We start from the raw sequence: 18,150 nt of genomic DNA, 5'->3' as shown, positions 1-18,150 counted from the left end.
TTTGGTTCTCTTTGTTTTACACCCTTTATCATGCCATACATGATGTCTCCCCCTTCTTCTCTCCAGATGCGCAGAATTTCTTTCTCTGCAATGTGATGGACCCAGGATTTTGGTCTTGTGGCGTGCGTGGGTGTGGGGGGGTTGGGGTTGGGGGAGAGGGAGGGGGCGAATCATCAATGATATAAAAGCAAAAGAATTTTACAGCAAAAAAAGTATACTAAATGTAAAATGAAAGTTCACTAGCCTATAATTAGAAATAAGAACATTTTAAAAAATAAATGCAAAGTATAAAAAAAATGTGAAAATTAGACTTTATACCATTTTATTTGCAATCAATGTGATGCATTCAAAATTGTGGTTGAAACTTTTTCAATTTGTATGATAGTTAGAACATAATTTTCTTTTCTTTTCTTTTCTTTATCTTTGATTTCATATGTAACATGTACAGTGTTACCTCAGTTGCTATTTTGAAGTTATAGTAATCAAATAAACTAAAAGTTGGTCTGTTATAAGAAATTTGGTTAAAAGAAAAATTAATGTTTTTGTAATTGTTATTCAAAAATAGTATTAATAGTATGGTCATGTAGATACTAACGGTATACTTTTATAAGAAAACTAATTGTTCGTTTGGTAAAGGACATTTCATCAAAAGAAATTAAACAAAATAATAAAAAAAATATTGATAATTATATATAGGTGGAGGCCTAAGTACTACAACGTTAATTGACAACTAAAATTATAAGAAGGATTTTAAAATTTCTCAAATTTTGGTTGCTGGGCAACTACGCCCCACATTTGAGTTATCCTTGAGTTATCAATGCATTAATATACATAACAACCATATAAACACGAGACAAACAGAACAAAAGGTAATTTCAGAACAGAACATTTGAAACGCGAACCCCATCCCCTTAAAAGCCTCCATAATCTTCCCCTCTCACCCCACTGCAGCCATAATGTCCTTCTGATTCAATTCAAAAAATGAGAGGGACTATGTAAAAATAAAGAAAAAGAGAATAAGACAAAATGTGTTTGGATTGTAATGCTTTGAGAAAAAATAATTTGTAACATAAATTTTAATATAATTTTTTATCTTTTCAATCATCTTTTCATCTCACATATATCACATCATAAAAAAATATTATAATAATTACTTCAAATAAACTCCTCTCTCCAATAATTTCTATACGAATTTATTCAAAAAAGATAAGCTCTGTTTGGATTGTAAATTATTTGAGATATTTTTACTGTAGCACTTTTTGTGATGTGATGTATGTGAGATAAAAAGATAATTGAGAAGATAAAAAGGTGCGTTGAAAATTGTAATGATGATGGGTCTGTTTGGATTGTGAATTATTAGAGATATTTTTACTGTAGCACTTTTTGTGATGTAATGTATGTGAGATAAAAAGGTAATTGGGAAGGTAAAAAGGTGTATTGAAAATTGTAATGATGATGTAAGCAAATAAATTTTGAGAAATAAAGCCCAATCCAAACAAAGCCGATGTAAGCAAATAAATTTTGGCTAATAATTCTCTATCCAAACAAACCCATAGTCTGCCTAACGTGACAAATTTGAGGCTAATGACTTGAAACAGACGGCTAGATTGCCTCTTTATTTTCCACAACTAATACTATGTTCTTTTATGCACGTGGACATTAAAAGTCAACTAAGAACCTCCATCATTACCAACCACCACTAACGAATTGGAGGAAGAAAACAAGAAAAGGAAAGAGCGGCATTCCCATTGAAAAGGGGATATAGAAGAAATTTTTATTTTCAGAAGAAAGTGAAATGTGAAAGAATGTTTAAATATTGGAAGCCACAGGCGAGGGTAGAGGGCTTTACTGGGTTGGGTTGGATGAGGAAATCTATTGGAAGGAGGCAGCAGTATCCAAAATCCTACAGTAGCCATCTAACTCAAATGAAAAAACCAACATCATCCATCCAGTCAATTGTTGACAGAAGGTGCGGCTGAGAATCTTAAATTCAGATTAAAGAACCCACAATCTTTCAATGTGGGACGGAAGCCCATCCCCCTTCCTGAGCACAAGAACTTATGGTTATTTGCTTAAAGCTATTCATTATTGTTGAATAATTACAGGTTACAATTGTTACAATTACTTGGAAGACATTTAAATTTGCAAATCATCGACTATTCTAGTAATTAAAATGTATTTTAATAATTGATGAATTATCAATTTAAACGCCTCTTAAACAATCCATACAATTAGAGCGACGGATTTCAATTCCATCGTCCAATCCCTTAATCCAAAGTAAGCAGAGTATCTAGTCACAATCCTCTGACAGGACAGAAGTAGATGAATATCAACCTTCCAAAGTGCTTATCCATCTTCATGATGCCAGTGCTCCAAAATTATACAAGTAACACAACTTTGCCGACTACCATATCTCATCATCCTACAGTTACCTTATTTTTTTTCCTGTATGACAACTCTAACTTGTCTCCAACGAAATGGGAAGAGGTAAGTCAACTGCAAGACGTATGGAGGTCAGGCTCTGTCTTTTTAACGATTTAAAGCATCCAAAAACAAAGAATTGCCGACTTTGTGATGATTGTTGACAGCAAATCCCCTGGCCACCACATGTAGGGTTTAGCACGGGTGGGATATCCGTCTTGTACGCCATTTAGTTGACTGAGACCGATAAATTATTTTTCGGTCCTTATTCGTCTTGCATATGAGTGATTACTTAGTTGTTAGATACTTGCCAAAAAAAGATTAGATCAATGAGTATCCGTCCTGCCCCACTCATTATTTAATTTTTTAAATGATTGATATTAATTTAATTTTATATTTTACATATTCATCTAAAACCCAATATAGATTTTTTTTTCTAGAAAAAAAAGTTTCTTGCTAAGAAACAAATATACAAAGAGAATACACTAAAAAGGAAAAATTTTAAATAATTCAAAATCAATGAAAATTTAAAATAAGTAGTTCCCTTTTTTTAATATATATTCTACATCAATTAAACTCTTTCCTTAAAAACATAAGATCATGACGTCTATAAATAAATCTTATAAACAAACTATAGTTTCTTATATTTGTAGTGCAATGCAAACTACAATTTCATATATTTGTAGTGCAATTTGTTTGATGAAATTATTTAGTTAATTCAAAAAATATTATTTTATAATGTGTATAAAAATAAAAAAATATATATGTAGGGTAGGTCGGGTATTCGCGAATTTTTAATCCTGTAACCCTCATCCGCCTCGCATGTAAGTGAGTATCCAATCCTCTTTTGACCTAATTAAATAATTTGAATCGAATACCCTATTCTTCAAAACAAATTGGATCAGATATTGTGGATTTTTTGAGTCCACGAATATTTTTGCCCACTCCTAACCGCATGGCACGTTGGTGTAAAAGCTACAGTAAGCAACTGTACTCACTCATAAGTCATAACTATTCTAAGCAGACCGACATAGCTTAAGCTAATTCGTGAATATCCCAAAGTATGATTGTTGCGAATAGACAAAACTATGAAAGATGCGAATAGACAAAACTATGAAAGATGCAAATAGACTCTATCTAGTTTGGGAGATGAGATTCGAGTAGAAAAGAAAAGAAGGGAAGAGAAAGTTAGGTGTTTTCAATGTTTAGAAATTTTAGTGAAATAAAAAAGAAAAGAAACTGATTGATTTGGGGGGAAGCAGAGGCCAGCTACAGTTAAAAAATTTTCCGTCCAAAATGGGGCAGAAAACGAATGAAAGTTGTAGAATGCCAACAAAAAATTTTTTAAATTGTTCATTTTATTCTTGAAAAGCTATTGAATGAAATTTTATTGACCTAGATGTTCAAAATCATTTTCCTTCTTTCATAAACTCCCAACCAACATTAAAATCTCCTCTGTTTTTCTTATCCATTCTTTTCTTTTCTATCCTCAACTCCCAAACTAGCTATAGTAAATAATTGATGAAAAGCAGCAAGTAGTTTATGTTGTAGGCCTTAAGCTAAGTCAAGAGTGTACCAATATATATCTGTTGCAAATAAACCAAAGAGATTTATTGATCCTTTATTCTTCTTACATCATGGGTTGATGAACAATTGAATTGAACTAACAACAATGTTTGAGATTTATTGATTTTTGGTTCAATCAAAGGCTCCACGAACAAGAAAAAGGATCATCATAGTATAGTATCAATGGTGGACTTCTTGGAAGGAAATCCAGATTAATATAGATCAGCGTAACCATCTTACACTTTCCTGAGATAAAAACGGTTTTTCCGTGAATACTAACTACATTCCGTATCAGTAACTGCAACTCAGAATTGGTCATAACTTCTATAATCTGCCATTCTTTCAAAAATCAACGACAGAAAATCATTTCTGTGCTCTTCATTCTATCAGTGCCAGAAAGTGATAACCTATCATCAAAAACATCTACACACCCGAAAGCATCTGTACCTGGAGGGCACTCCAATGCCGCTTCAAAAACCCGATGATGAATACCATGAGAGTCAACTGAATGCCCACCCTTGTGATCATGTCCTGCTAGACAGACCTTGACACAACTGTACCGGTGTAGTACTTCCATCACTTCATCATAATTCCATAATAGAGCTTCACGAGATGATGCATTAGGATCCAGAGGCAGATGGCAGCACACCACTACTTTCTGATTCAGCCTTGTTGCATCTGATAGCACATTATCCAACCATTCTAACTGATCTTTCCCGACAGCTCCATTGAACATAAGGAACCTTCTCTCCAGATCAACCAGCCCATTTGGACTATTCTTGTCTGAATTGGGATTCTTCTCATTTAGAAATTTTAAGGCTTTCAAAGTTTTAGGATGATCCTTGGGCCAGCCAATGGCACTGACATCATAGCCATCAAGGATTACAAATCTATATTCAGGAATTGGAGAAAAATCATAGTAGGCATGATCATTGTGGCTATGGATTCTCAAAAGGGGAAGCAATTTCTCTCGAGGGAGATTGTAGAGGCAGTGATTGCCAATCATGTGATAAACGGGACCATTGCAATTATCAAATTCCATTACCAGTTTCTTCACAGCATCAAGAGATTGCTCTTTGGGACAAAATCCATCAATAATGTCCCCAAAATTCATTATGAAGTTAGGCCTTCGGTGGTTCCATTTCTTTACAGCCCTTTGCAATACAAGAAGGCTGTGTCGGTAATAGCGTGGAACCCCAAGGAATGAACGCCCATCGGGAATGTCAGCATACTGGACATCTGTTATGACCCCAAATGAAAAAAGAGGTTGATTACTTTGGACATTCACAAGGCCATTTGCAGAACCCATAGCCCCAGTCCTGAGGATGTGCAGTAACAAGATGTAAGAAGCATTTCATAATTGCAAAAGGAAAGATGCAGGTAACAAAAAATGAAAAGGTGCTCCATAAAGGAGATAACAGGAAAATTGAAGCAACAAGAAGCCACATAATATTCCAGTAAAGAAACTTAGGATCACTATCACATGCACCGCTTCCAATCAGAATTACAGGAAAACCATAAAATAAGGAAAATCATATTCCTTCAACCTGAGGTAAAACAAACCACCATATTAAATACCAAGACAAGGTTACAAACATAATCATGCATAAATCTTCCACTTTTGCTGTTCTTTTCTCCATCTCTGGCATTATAAGACAATAAGTTGTAAATCATTGGTTATAGATCTTTGCATTGCATGACAGAGACTTCAGGAAATTCTTCAACAAACAGCAACAATGTCTGAGTGTGCAATGAGCTACCATGCAACAGAGAAATAATAGCACATGCATTCTGTAGCCTGAATCTTCCAAAAGCACTAAGATATTTGTATCATCACAATTGAGTACTTCACACAAAATCAGAACTCAAACAGAATTCTTGTTCCACCAGAAGTCAGCAGGGATCTCAAGTAGATAAAAGATATAGCCACACACTATGTGCCAATTCATGCTCAAGGAAAAATATAACACTATCAGGCAGTCAATTAGCTAATCTCAAGAGATGATTAACCACTTTCAATACATATTTACATGTGCTAAATGTACTTCCACAAAAATTTAAGAAATAAATGAGTTCATGGAGAATAACCAAGGAAGCAAGCTACATCTAAAAGCACAAAGCCGTACTTATCCAGTCATATTTGGCCTACATATAACTTAAACTAGTAGTATGCAGGGGAAGAGGCAGGATGACAATTTGGACACCAAATTTGACTTGCATTAATGCCCTCAAACTTCAGGGGAATAAACTACAAAATCTCCCATAACTTCTATTAGCAGATCAGAGTGTGTGAGAGTGGACAGTAGGTAGGATGGCTAGAAGCTTGAATTGGGACTTCAAGTCAGCAAACTAAATCACAAGAGCTAAAAATTGTGTTAAAACAGCTATGAGTCTCTGAAATGATGTGGAACTATCTGCAACTAAGGTAAAATACGAAAATGTCATGAGCATGCGAAAACACAAAGGACTCTGGGTAAAAAATCATTTTTACAATATAACATCTTGATAAAGTTCCTGAAGTGTGCCTTCCAATTGGAAATCAAATAACTCTCTCTCTCTCTCTCTCTCCGCCTCCAGTGAAGGTTCACCAAATGGCTTAAAAAAAGTTTCAAAATAGTTTTTTCTATGTCGGAAATTTCATTTTACATCTCCTACATCACTAGGAATTTGTCCAGTCTACCAACAAAAAAAAAGATATAAAATAAACTAGGAAGTTATTCAGGGAAAATTCTGTAAAACTAAGAAGTAACATGTAGACCCAAAAAAAAAAACAGTTAATGTATGTTCCACAACAAAATTAAAGTAACAAGAGACTTTTTTACACATTGCAAGTAGGCCCCAATAGGTCCGATAGGAAGGATCAAACTCCAGTTGAGGTTACAATACCATCCTCCATCAAAGCTTCTCACTACCTCATCTCTTCTCAGATGTACACCTGCCTCCACCTAGTGTTCTTGAGAAAATAAGGGCCAGTGTCTAAGTACTAAAGCAACTCACACTGTGATTCAAATTCGTAAAAGGGCTTCTTATCAATAGCTTAAAACAACCTATAGGCAGCTTATCTGAAATTGATAAACAAGTCAAGTCTAAAATTCTGCTAAAAGTTTTGAATTTTTTTTCCAACTTCCCATGTATTAGTTGATAAAATTGATCAAAAAAGAAAAGGGATAAAAGAACTTCCCAGAAAAATAAAGAAATAATAACCAAAGATACCTCAAACAGAGAATTAGCCAGAAATTACGCAACAAAACGTTGATAGAACACACATTATTCAACTGCATTCTCTCTTCAGAACAATACATTTAAAATTGAGCAAAAAAATTCCCTCTTTGGTTTGTTTTCACATGTGGGCTGTTGAATAAATTTAAAAACAAACATTCTGCAGTGGGTTAAGGAATTACCAGACTAATGTGAATCATAAATCTCATGAAAAAGGATACATGATCATAGATTAATACACACAACAATCAGTACCCAAAAAAAAAGCCTAATTAAAATCCTTTTCTAGAGAGAGAGAGAGATTAAATAAGAAATATGCAATTCATATACGTACCGCTTTTAGCGAATCTGATGAAGGCTTTGGTGTGTGTTTTCTTTTCTGATGATGGTTGGGAGGTCTGGTTCTATTGTTATGAAGGATTGTACTACAAATATAAGAGGGAGCGACGGAGGGCGATAAACGACGACGTAGTAATGACTTCTGGTCCTTTTTGAGGAAGGAGTTGTTTGTTGGTGGTTTTTTTAGTTCTTTTTAATTCTGGACTTGCCACGTGTAGTGAGTGGCAGTTGATTGCGGGTTTTGGATTCTTTTCTTTTCTGACTGCCCAACAAAAACTGGCCACGTGGCTCTTGCCTGACTTTTGAGACAGGATTTTGAATCCATGACATATTCTGTCTTTGCTCAGAGCACTTCTTTGGTCAGTCCGGTATATATACCTGTACCCCTTACCAAGTCGCTTTACACTTCTCCTCCCTCTATAATAGAATATATCAGATTGTACAAATATTTGTCATTATCGATAAAAAAAAAAATTTTTACTTCATATTTGGTTTAGTTTTCTAACGGATATCCTGTTCATCAATACATTTAATATTCATTTAACCTATTATATGTATATATACAGACTAATAATTATTATTCTTATTTATATTTATATATTTTTCTTATTTAATCTTATCTACCCTTCCTTGTATTTACTTACTATCTCTAATTAATTTTACATTTTAAAAAATATGACATCTGTAATATATTTTAATGGCTGCTCTATAGATAGATGGTAGAAGAATTTAGTAAGTCAAGAAGGCCTTAGTCTAATAGTTAAAGTTAAAATTTCACGGTCTTGGATTCTAATTCTTCCTTCTTTCTTACTGCTTTTTGAATATTATCCCTCCTCTGTTTTTAAATTAAAAAAATTCTACCATTTAAGAAGGACAAATGGTATTGCACATCACAAATTTTACTTCCATAGCAATTTTTTTTTTTCAAATAACAACTATTCCCTTCACTATTCAAAGATTAAGTTCGTTTTGGAAGGTATAAATTTGTCGTTTTATAAATAATTTGCTGTGAAACTAAAATAGGTACTTTAGCATTATCACTAGCAAAAAATTCAGGCATGCTTTCCATACCTTTGCATTAATTTATAACTTATTCTTCAAGTTTGAAATTCTGCATTTCAATTAATGTTTATTTTTTTATGATCAATTACTATTTGAATGTCCCATTGGTTTGACCAATTTAAAATTAGTTCCAATATTATCATATTTGGTTATCGTCATGGTTTTAACTTTTACATCCTCTAATGAAGACCATTGGGTGTGAATTGTACTTTTAACCCACTAATACCTATAATGAAAATCACAAAATATTTTGAAAAAGTTTGGACAATTTTCAACAACTAATTATATTTGGATGTGATTAAATCATCTACCCATTATCTTTCGATATTCTTAAATCAGTGTATTTAATAAAAATGAAGTCTAAAATCTGAAATCTGAAATTTGCATATATTAAATTGTTGAATTGTTAAGTACTGAAATCTTATCATTTGAACGTATTTTACATTAAGTGAAAAATGAACTCTTATTACTTATTTGTTGGAATAAGTTTTGTCTAACAATTTAGGCCCCACTTAATTTATTAAGATGTTCAATTTTTTGTTATCAAACATATTTAAACCCGTTAAGATCTAAATCCATTAGATTTAAATACTGAACTGGATTATCAAACATGAACTTTGTCATATCCACTCCCAATTTTATACTTATGTTTATATACGGTTCTCTAAATCATAAGCGAGAGATAGTAATAATTCTCAGTGACTTACAAAAGCCACTAGAGCACTAAAATAATTACTAGTACTTTCCAAATTCCAATGTTTCCTAATTGCCTCGTCTTAGTTTACAGATACTATTGTTTTTTTTTTTTTTTTCAGTGCAACATTTTTACAACTGGTCCTATATTGGGGGAGGGAGGAACGGGATGGAAATGGATTCACCTAGGTTATTGAGAAATCTAAAGGAACTAAGTTACCTCAACTGGTCCTATATTAGGGGAGGGAGAAAAGAGACCGAGATGGATTCAATTAAGTTACTGAGAATTCTAATGGAACTAAAAGTTACCTCCGGAAATGTTTCAAAAAATTCTGAACGAAAATGTATACCTAGGCCCAAGAAGGGGTTCTTGTGGCCAACTGTTGCTTAGATGCCATTGTCTATTGCACAAGTTCCGCGTGTTGTGGAAGTCCCCACATAATGCTGGGCCGAAAAAGTCTACCTTTAATTAACAGGTTGGAGGCTCAGGGGCTAGATCACGCGGTCTGTGGCTGCTTCCGGCACTCGCAGGTCGTGGGGTCGAACTTCACTTAACACATGGGTGCGATTGGAGTGGCGCTGTACTCCAGGCACAAGGGATTAGTCGGACCGCCTTCGGGTCTTGACCCAAACACACTGTGTTGACAAAAAAAATAAAAATAAAAAATTAAGAGGTTGGAGCACCCACCCTATCTCCACCGCACCTAGTAAGAATTTGTAACACTAAATTTTTGTGCCGTCATGCAAATTATTTTTATTATTCAACGTTAGCATCTATTTTGTTTCTTCTTTAAAAAATTCAATTTAATAAACACGTGACTAATTGTTTCAATAATTAAAAAAATCCTCGACAATCTTAAATTTGCTTTAAAGAGGAAAATCAATCCAGAACTTGATTTGTTTTTGTTAAAACTTTAGCGACCAAATTTTGTTTTTGAATGCCAAATATTAATGACCTAATTTGTTTCTGATGAATATTTATGAATTAAAATTGCACATGTGCAAAACATTGAGAATCAACACTGAAGATATATATATATATATATATATTTTTGGATAACCATATGATTCATGTGAATTTGGGGCACAAACGGTTGCCAGATCAACCTTTTGTTGTTTCGATTTTGTCCAATTCCACAAGATATAACTCACTTTTACCAAAAAGTTATCATGAAACAAATTTTTATGAATCCCACGCATGACTTTAAAAATGATATACATGCACTGATCTGAGTCTTACGTTTTCTTGTTGGTCAATCTTGGTGTTAACTGCTCAAGAATGGTCATTTCTGCTTCCGATTCATGTATATCCCATGAGTTGAAGATAGGAGTTTTGTCGCTTCTTTCCTCTCTGGTCTTTTACTCCTTGAACTTAACTTCACACAAGCAGAGAAAGCAAAACCAAATTATTATTGCTGATTTCACAAAAACAAGATAATAGCTGCCTGATCCTTCTTTCTTTCAAACTTCTGTTCTTTTGGCTAATCAATCATAAATCTGTTCTTTTTGCTAATGAATCTGTTCTTTTTCTTTCAAGCCTGTTTTGAGTTCCAAATAAGCCATCTTTGACAGCTTTGTCAAAAAGCTACTCTTATCATTATCACATAGTTAGTTCTGAAGGAAACAAGGAAATGCAAGCGAACAACTATATCTGATCTGATCTATATGCTACAGATCTAACTTCAGTCAGACCTAATTAATTGAAAATCAAAACTAAAAAGGGAAATAAATTAAAAGAAAAAGAAGCATTTGTATACAACACAACCAGTCTCTATCAGAGACATTCTCTACGGTAAAAATTCTTTGGAGGATAGCTTACGTTGAAGGCCTTCACATCCCAAGAAAGAACAGTCTGAAATTCGCATTCAATACAGGATAGCCATTGGTTGCTTTACAAGCACCCGTGCTTTCAGTAACTCGTACTTTTGTCGGAATGATGAAGGATTTGATGAATTAGTTTCTCTGGAAGTCTTTTTGTTGCCTGCAGGTAGCAGTCAACCAGAGCCAGTTAATAACAGACAACATATATAGCTCTGTAAGAGTAGTCGAGACTGTTAAGGAAATATACCTGGAAGTGTCTCATGTGGAGAATTGGTTCACAACCAACATCTGCGATCAGTTTTCCATTAGGAGTTTTCATACTGAATCTTCCTGCCTCATAGGCTGACAGTTTACTTTTATTGTTGGGCAGATTCTGGCAAACTTTTAGTAGCGAGTCAAGTGAATTCATCTGTCAGATCAACAAATAATAACAGGTAAGAAACCCAAATTTTATAATAAATGAACTGCAAAGGATGTATTATGTTAATGATCAGACACATTGACATCTAGAACTGTGCCTCCATTTTGCTCATATGTAGACCAAAACAGAAAACTTTAGCTGCAGCAATTAACAACACAACAAAATTTGGGCAGGTCCAGAATAGCCAACCTTTGGAACCAAAAAAGGGGTAACAGAAATCAGATCTTAATCAATATTCAAAGCTTCTCATAGAACCCCACACCTGGCAGTAGGATGCTTTAAAGCCAGTTGCATGGGGAAAAAATGCAACGGAAAATAGTATACACAGCCAATAGCTAGCTCTTGGTTGCCTCAACATTATCTCAAGAAATGAAGATTATACCATCCATTCTCATAGGGTGTATCAATCCAATAAGATTTTAACATCCCAAAAGTCGATGCAAAAATATCAATTGCATCTATGCTGTGCATATTTTGGCTGAATACTCACTAGCGCTATGCACATAAAATGGCGACAATAGCTAATAGCCAAAAATTACGAAGGCAGAAGCCAGCTATGGTTGTCACTACAGCCACCTCATGTCAATTAAATTCCAACTATAAAGCTCTTAAGACTGCTGAGTAAAGGGCATGAAATGTGTGGAGGCACAGGTAAAAAGGTAAGCCCAATGTTGCAACCTAAACACACAGTGTGTCTTAACCATACAGGCATTTAATCAACAGGCTATGACATAAGCAATTGATATAAGAGAAAGATGAGGAGTATGCCAACCTTCATATATGGACAGGAGGCACAGCCACCATGGAGGGAGCATCCCTCTCCACTTGCAACACCGGGTATAACTGAAACTCCCATTAATTCCCTTGAATCACCCAAATTTAGACCCACAGATGAACTTGGAGCTGTTCTTGTCACCGACTCTGATGAGACAGGAAAGACAATCTCAACACTAACTTTTCCTCTGTCAGAAGATGAGTTGGCAGAACCTAATAATTGGCGCACTGCTGCCACAATTGAAGTCACCATACCAGATTCAGTCCCCAATACAAATTGAAGATGGTCATCAACATTTCTGTTCAGAGCCTCTTGCAGTTTCTGTTTGATAAAATCTAGTATGTTTTTGGTGGAACCAACTACTCCCATTCCCCGTCTCTTTGCTTCCATCGCCAAAGAAAACATTTCACCAGGAACTTCAAGGTGGGCAGTTAAAAATGCATCACAATACATTTCATTTATCTTCTCAACAACTTCATGACCAAAAAGGTGATGAACGATGCACGTTCCATCCTGTATCAGAAAAAACAGAGTCAAGAAAATTAATACTTGCATAGCTAATCAGACTGCAAACTAATCCGACTTTTGGTGTGAATTATCAAAATTTTCCCTCTAATTTATTATATCATTCTTGAGCCATTCTATTTAATTCCTTTCTTATGCATGCAGGCGCTGACATTAAGACGGATGTACTTGTCACTGATTCAGAACCAATACTTGAACTCTACTTAAAATGACTACAATAGAATCATCTGTTCCAACAGTATAACCAAGCCCCAAACTCAGAACACCTGAAAATAGTGCAGGCGAGGCAGCAAAGACTTGATTGAGCTTCTACTATGTTTTGGATGTATCTCAGCAATTTCTTCATCAGTCATCACAGCCATTTGGCGGAACAGTTCCGCGATGTTTGCACCCATGTAGGAATCAGGCCCATACCATACACTCAAGTTAGGCACTTCAGCAAATGCCTGCATATACATAAAATGGCAGCAGGGTTTAACTGAGTACATAAAATTGAATAGAAAAGCAAAGTAAAGAAAATATACTAATATTTCCATAAGGTATTAGACCTGTAAAATTGTTTGTACAACGTTCGAAGAAGTGCAAGTTATTGTAGGCACAATTTCATGAGAATATGCTTTTGTCTCCAGAGAAGTGTTTATATAAACTACATGCAGCGGTGGAGAAGAAACAGAAGCCCCAGAAAGATAATCCATATATGCTGGACTGGCAGCAGCATCAGCCAAAGAACAACCAATCTGTTCATTAGACATCCTGTACACTCCAACCTGCGAATGGTAGATGATCATCAACATTTTGAAACATGTACAACACTCATCCACATAACCTACAATAAAGTCAACGACAGTACTACGTACATACAAACTGATCTTAAAGACTTCTGCATCGTCAACCAGGGCTCTGCTACTTAACAAAACAGTATATATTAAGCAATAAAACCGAATAACAAGGGTTCAAATTCAACGATAGATATTAATCAATAAAAAACCATATAACAAGGGTCCATCTATAACGGTTGATGTTAAGCAATAAAAAACCAAATAACAAGGTTCAAATTCTTTCTTTTCATGACGTGAGGAGCAATTCTTGTTACTTACTTGATTCCTGTCATATGTTGGATATTCTTAGTCTCAACAGTGTTTGGCTTTCCTGTCATATCATATATTGTATTAATTCTTAGTAAATCCATTCATTACTTGACTAGCTGACTTCAAGGGGAGGGGGGGAAGCTTCAACTACTAAATCTTATATCTTTAGGCACCCAAATATCATAGTTAAGAAATAATCCTTGTAGAACAAGTACAATTAATTACAATATCTTCCCATTGCTGCTGTTCCTGTCTCGTTAAAGCTTACAGCGTCCTACGTGTTAATAGGAAATAATGAACTTAACCAGCAACAACTGAAAAAGTTGGTCCAATACAAGACATCCTAACAATACTCTCCATTTCATGCAACAAGAAAGTTAAGAAACTGCACAGTAAAATGCTCATGAGAATCTATAACATGTCATGGCCCCCCCCCACCCCCCGCATGGGGAGGGGGCCCTTTTCCCTTTATGGCAGGTAGAAAATCAAATGACATTCCTAACCAAGAACATAATGCAAATTCCTAATATATGCTATGTCTCTCTACCACTCCAGCTAATGACAGTAATAACAGGCCACATCAAAATATTTATTCTGCTACATGACTAATTCTGTCATAATGTAGTAAGTTACAAAGGAAATGAATCCATGAGAAGAATGTCAACTACTCCAATTTTATTGGTGAAAACTTAACCTACAATTGCATCTGATGCGTTTGAAATCAAAATGGTTTGGAAGCCTACGCATGAGAAAAACATATATGGAAACAAAGGTCAGAATGATCAGAAAAAAGTTACAAACAAATAATCCAGGTAAGCTAAATATTAACCTCAACGATATCCCAATCTCTCTCTCTCCATCTCACTCTCTCTCAAATCTCTACCAAGAAGTCTTCATCACTCACTCCTTTATCCAGAACTTCAAAGGATCTGTCTTTAGCTATGTTATCTCATGATAATTATTCCATAAACAGAAGACAAGAATCTCAAACCAGTTATTTAAAACAACTAAGTACCTTTCTCTAAGTTAAATTTACCAAATTGTTTCCCACCTCATGGTTTGATAGAACGAGGAGTAATTCACTAACTACATACCAGGTTATAAGCAATATGTCTTCAGATCTATCATAGGTTCTTGATTTTGACCACAAGGATATTTTACAATATGTAAAGGCCATAATGGAGTTAGAACAGATTTAAAGAATACTAATACAAAGTTCATAGTTCCTGTTCCCATTTGAGATCTCCTCCTAACTGTGTCATGATTGTGCATTTAAAGGAATCAAATTTTGCCCTAAGAAGATGCATAATTTCTTCTTCCCCCTCTTTGGGGTACTGTTGATAGATACCTAATTCAGGGTGATAGCACTTTCTGACTGCATACAGGGAGGAAAGTAAGAAATTACAGTCCACACAAGCAAAATTAACTAATGTACATGTGCCATAGGCACACGTCCACAGCTATGTAAAACTAAAGCTTGCATGAAAGATTATGTAAATCAAAATAGGCTGGGAGAATGTAATGGAGGAGGAAGTACCTCTGTAAATCCTGCCTGATCGAGGATTGCACGTACATTCTCTGACATAAAATCTACACCTAGAACAGTTATGAATTTGCATCCAGCTTTTGCCATCTTGACAGCTGAATCTGCCATAACCAAGGAATCAGATATATGGATGTGAGGCCACAGCTTCTGGGCAGCAGTTAAAACACCTTGGACCTCAGGGTCCATGTAAAAATGTGCTACAACACCAATTTTCTTCTCCTTAAGCAAATTGGCAAGTTCTTGAACTTTTAATGGATCAGCGGACAAAAACCTAGCCTGCATTTGAACTACAATGAAACTGAGGCTTTTAACAGTCCAAGAATTTCATATTCATTATTAAAGACGACTTAAAGAAGTAATCAACAATAATAAAATATATAATATTCCAGAAACACTCCTGAATATCACCAGATTTAAAAATTTTAAATGGTTCAATTATCTAATCCTCGCCCATTCAAACCTTATGCTTGTTACACCTCCGAACCATGGGAAGGCAGTTGAGTGAGAGCGTGTGTGTGTGTGAACTGATTCATACTTTCAAAACAACATGGTACTCCTCAAAGGAGGGGCAGAGAATAATCATGCATAAGAAAAACTCACTCTTTAGACAAAGGTTATTCTGACAATCAATGGAGTCAAGAAATCAAATCACCCAATCTTTGTCTAAGAGTACATTATCTCTCCCTAATCTTTTCATATCAACTTATGTGATTGATGTTGAAAATTCAGATATTCAGGTTCGGACACCAGTTCACCTTGTAGGAAACCAGTTCACAATTCTCAAGTTAAAGTTTAACCAGGCCAGATTTCAAGAAAACCATTCAACTCTCCTCCAACTAAAACCACTGCTAAGAGTATGCTATTTGAACAGTTTCCAAAGCCAGATACAGCAAGTAGAATTCTTCTAAAGCCAATTGCATAAGAACTGAATATACATCACATGGTGTGAGGAAACTGAATATAGAAACTTGCAATCTCACCAGTCCAAAAGATCCACACTTTTTCACTAAATTACCAATAACCTTGTAACTATTTGTGGAAATCACTCCTCTTATAGCTCCTTTTTGGTTCTAAACAATGTTGGAACCTGAATGCTCTAGCCAGCCACTCAATGGTATGTCTAAGCAAACCATAAAGTTCCATTCTTTGTAGAACTTAACCTAGCATAAATCCTTATAGCAACATAAAGATCCAGTAACAATTAAACTTGCAGAAAAGAAAAAAAGAATGAACATCTATCCAATCAGCGAATCATCATATTTGACATCAATAAAAAACTTAAAGGGAAAGATAAGTCCACCTGAGCTTGAGCATAGCTCCCTTTAGCTTCTATGCCGTCAGCATTCACAATAAGAGATGGGAACGGCTCGCCACGCGGCCTACCTTGGCGCTCAGCCACCAAAGCCTTGGTCCTTTTCTGCATACTAACCAACACATTGTGCCAAGTATTAACTCTAGAAGCAGTAGAACTTAAACCGCCTATTCCATTCAATCCCACAACACTCAAAGCACCCAAATCTTCAGTTTTCAACTCCAATACCTCCTCAGCCGTAGCCCCATCGAGAACCGAAATCAAACAAGAACAGAACCCTTTAGTAATCTCCGAGTCACTATCAGCTAAAAACCTCATTCTCTGATCATCATCCATCATCACATACAACCAAACCTGAGCTGTGCAGCCTGGAACCCTATTTGCGGCTATTTTCAGGGATGCTTCCATCGATGGACAACAAGAAGCATAGTTCAAAAGACGCTTAACGCGATCAACAGGCTCCTTAAGGGCCTGAAACTCAGAAACTAAGAGCTGCAGTTTTTCCCTTGTATTGGACGAAATATTGGGTTGATGAGAAGTGAAAGAGGTGACAGCAGAGCAAGAAAAAGATGGGATTTTTCCAGAAGGGTCTTCTGAGGTGGATTTGAAAAGGGGTTGTGAATTGGGGTCGGAATTTAAAATATCTAAGCATCTGATTGGTGGTTTGTAAAAAGAAAAACAAGGCTGCAGAGTTCTATGATTGGTATTAAAAGGGCTGAGCGATTTTGAGAAAAAACTTGAACAGGATGCCCTCATAGCTAGGCTTGCTGTTTCCATCTTTATGTATTTTGAACAAAAATTCGTGCTTTTCTTTTTTCTGGGTTTTCTGTGTTCTCGTGTGTGTGTGTGTGTGTGTGTGTGTGTGTGTGTGTGTGTGCGTGTGTTATTGATTTGCAGAGAAGTGTGTGTAGTGTGTGTTTTTGAAGCCCTGGGAATGCGGGAATGGAGAGTTAATAAGGAGGAGTATAAGTAGAGTTAGAGCAGGAGAGGAGAAAGAGGGAGGGGAGGGGAAGGAGGATGGAAGGCCACCAATTGAGGCGCGCAAAGGAAAGGAGAAAGGGTGAGGAAATGAGCGAGCAAAGAATGGTGGTGAATATTATAATATTAGATTTTTCCCAAAAGGGTCATCTTTTTGTAGTATTTTATGATTGGATAGGGAATATATGAATACAAATTTGATTTTATATAGCAATGAATTAGATCTGTTGTATACAAATTTCTGGCACGATCGATGACAAAAATTGTGGCGGCTCGGTGATGATTTCTGCCAGTCAGGGCCATTTGAAAAAAATGGAAAAGATTCATTTATTGTTGATACAAATAAAATATTTTTGAACAAAAAACCAAGGGATAATTGCAGAA

General features: G+C 35.4%; 2 protein-coding genes across 8 annotated transcripts; both read right to left on the bottom strand.

Annotated features, from left to right (window-relative positions):
* Window positions 1-4,079: 4,079 nt before the first annotated feature.
* LOC113738838 (manganese-dependent ADP-ribose/CDP-alcohol diphosphatase-like) lies at window positions 4,080-10,671 on the bottom strand. Of its 5 annotated transcripts, none has more exons than XM_027266114.2 (5): window positions 10,541-10,671; window positions 9,651-9,936; window positions 7,541-7,962; window positions 6,802-6,940; window positions 4,080-5,306 (listed from the first exon to the last, which is right to left on the bottom strand). In XM_027266114.2, the coding sequence occupies exon 5, from the start codon at window positions 5,294-5,296 to the stop codon at window positions 4,337-4,339; it is 960 nt and encodes a 319-aa protein (XP_027121915.1). In that variant the 5' UTR covers window positions 5,297-5,306; window positions 6,802-6,940; window positions 7,541-7,962; window positions 9,651-9,936; window positions 10,541-10,671; the 3' UTR covers window positions 4,080-4,336. The 5 variants fall into 5 exon arrangements, with proteins under 5 accessions (XP_027121915.1, XP_071902088.1, XP_071902087.1 ...); XM_072045987.1 differs by having other exon boundaries at window positions 6,810-6,940; XM_072045986.1 differs by lacking the exon at window positions 6,802-6,940.
* LOC113740174 (quinolinate synthase, chloroplastic-like) lies at window positions 10,379-17,861 on the bottom strand. Of its 3 annotated transcripts, none has more exons than XR_011813063.1 (8): window positions 16,777-17,861; window positions 15,468-15,752; window positions 13,391-13,609; window positions 13,109-13,288; window positions 12,315-12,830; window positions 11,369-11,530; window positions 11,120-11,281; window positions 10,379-10,676 (listed from the first exon to the last, which is right to left on the bottom strand). XR_011813063.1 is itself a non-coding variant. In XM_027267699.2 (7 exons), the coding sequence occupies exons 1-7, from the start codon at window positions 17,563-17,565 to the stop codon at window positions 11,210-11,212; spliced, it is 2,223 nt and encodes a 740-aa protein (XP_027123500.2). In that variant the 5' UTR covers window positions 17,566-17,861; the 3' UTR covers window positions 10,874-11,209. The 3 variants fall into 3 exon arrangements, 1 of the variants encoding a protein (XP_027123500.2); XR_011813064.1 differs by having other exon boundaries at window positions 10,379-10,671; XM_027267699.2 differs by lacking the exon at window positions 10,379-10,676 and having other exon boundaries at window positions 10,874-11,281.
* Between the last annotated feature and the right edge of the window lie 289 nt (window positions 17,862-18,150).

Source organism: Coffea arabica, chromosome 4c, assembly GCF_036785885.1.
Source record: "Coffea arabica cultivar ET-39 chromosome 4c, Coffea Arabica ET-39 HiFi, whole genome shotgun sequence".
Taxonomy (NCBI): Eukaryota; Viridiplantae; Streptophyta; class Magnoliopsida; order Gentianales; family Rubiaceae; genus Coffea; species Coffea arabica.
This window is presented reverse-complemented; position numbering and strand designations above follow the sequence as displayed.

What these genes read in the sequence shown, in the direction of transcription:
- LOC113738838 (XM_027266114.2), bottom strand. Translation starts at nt 5,296, where the DNA reads ATGGGTTCTGCAAATGGCCTTGTGAATGTCCAAAGTAATCAACCTCTT.
- LOC113740174 (XM_027267699.2), bottom strand. Translation starts at nt 17,565, where the DNA reads ATGGAAACAGCAAGCCTAGCTATGAGGGCATCCTGTTCAAGTTTTTTC. An exon ending in TTGTACAAACAATTTTACAG is followed by an intron (nt 13,289 to 13,390) that starts GTCTAATACCTT and finishes ATGTATATGCAG; the next exon opens with GCATTTGCTGAAGTGCCTAA. An exon ending in TCCACATGAGACACTTCCAG is followed by an intron (nt 11,282 to 11,368) that starts GTATATTTCCTT and finishes TGCTACCTGCAG; the next exon opens with GCAACAAAAAGACTTCCAGA.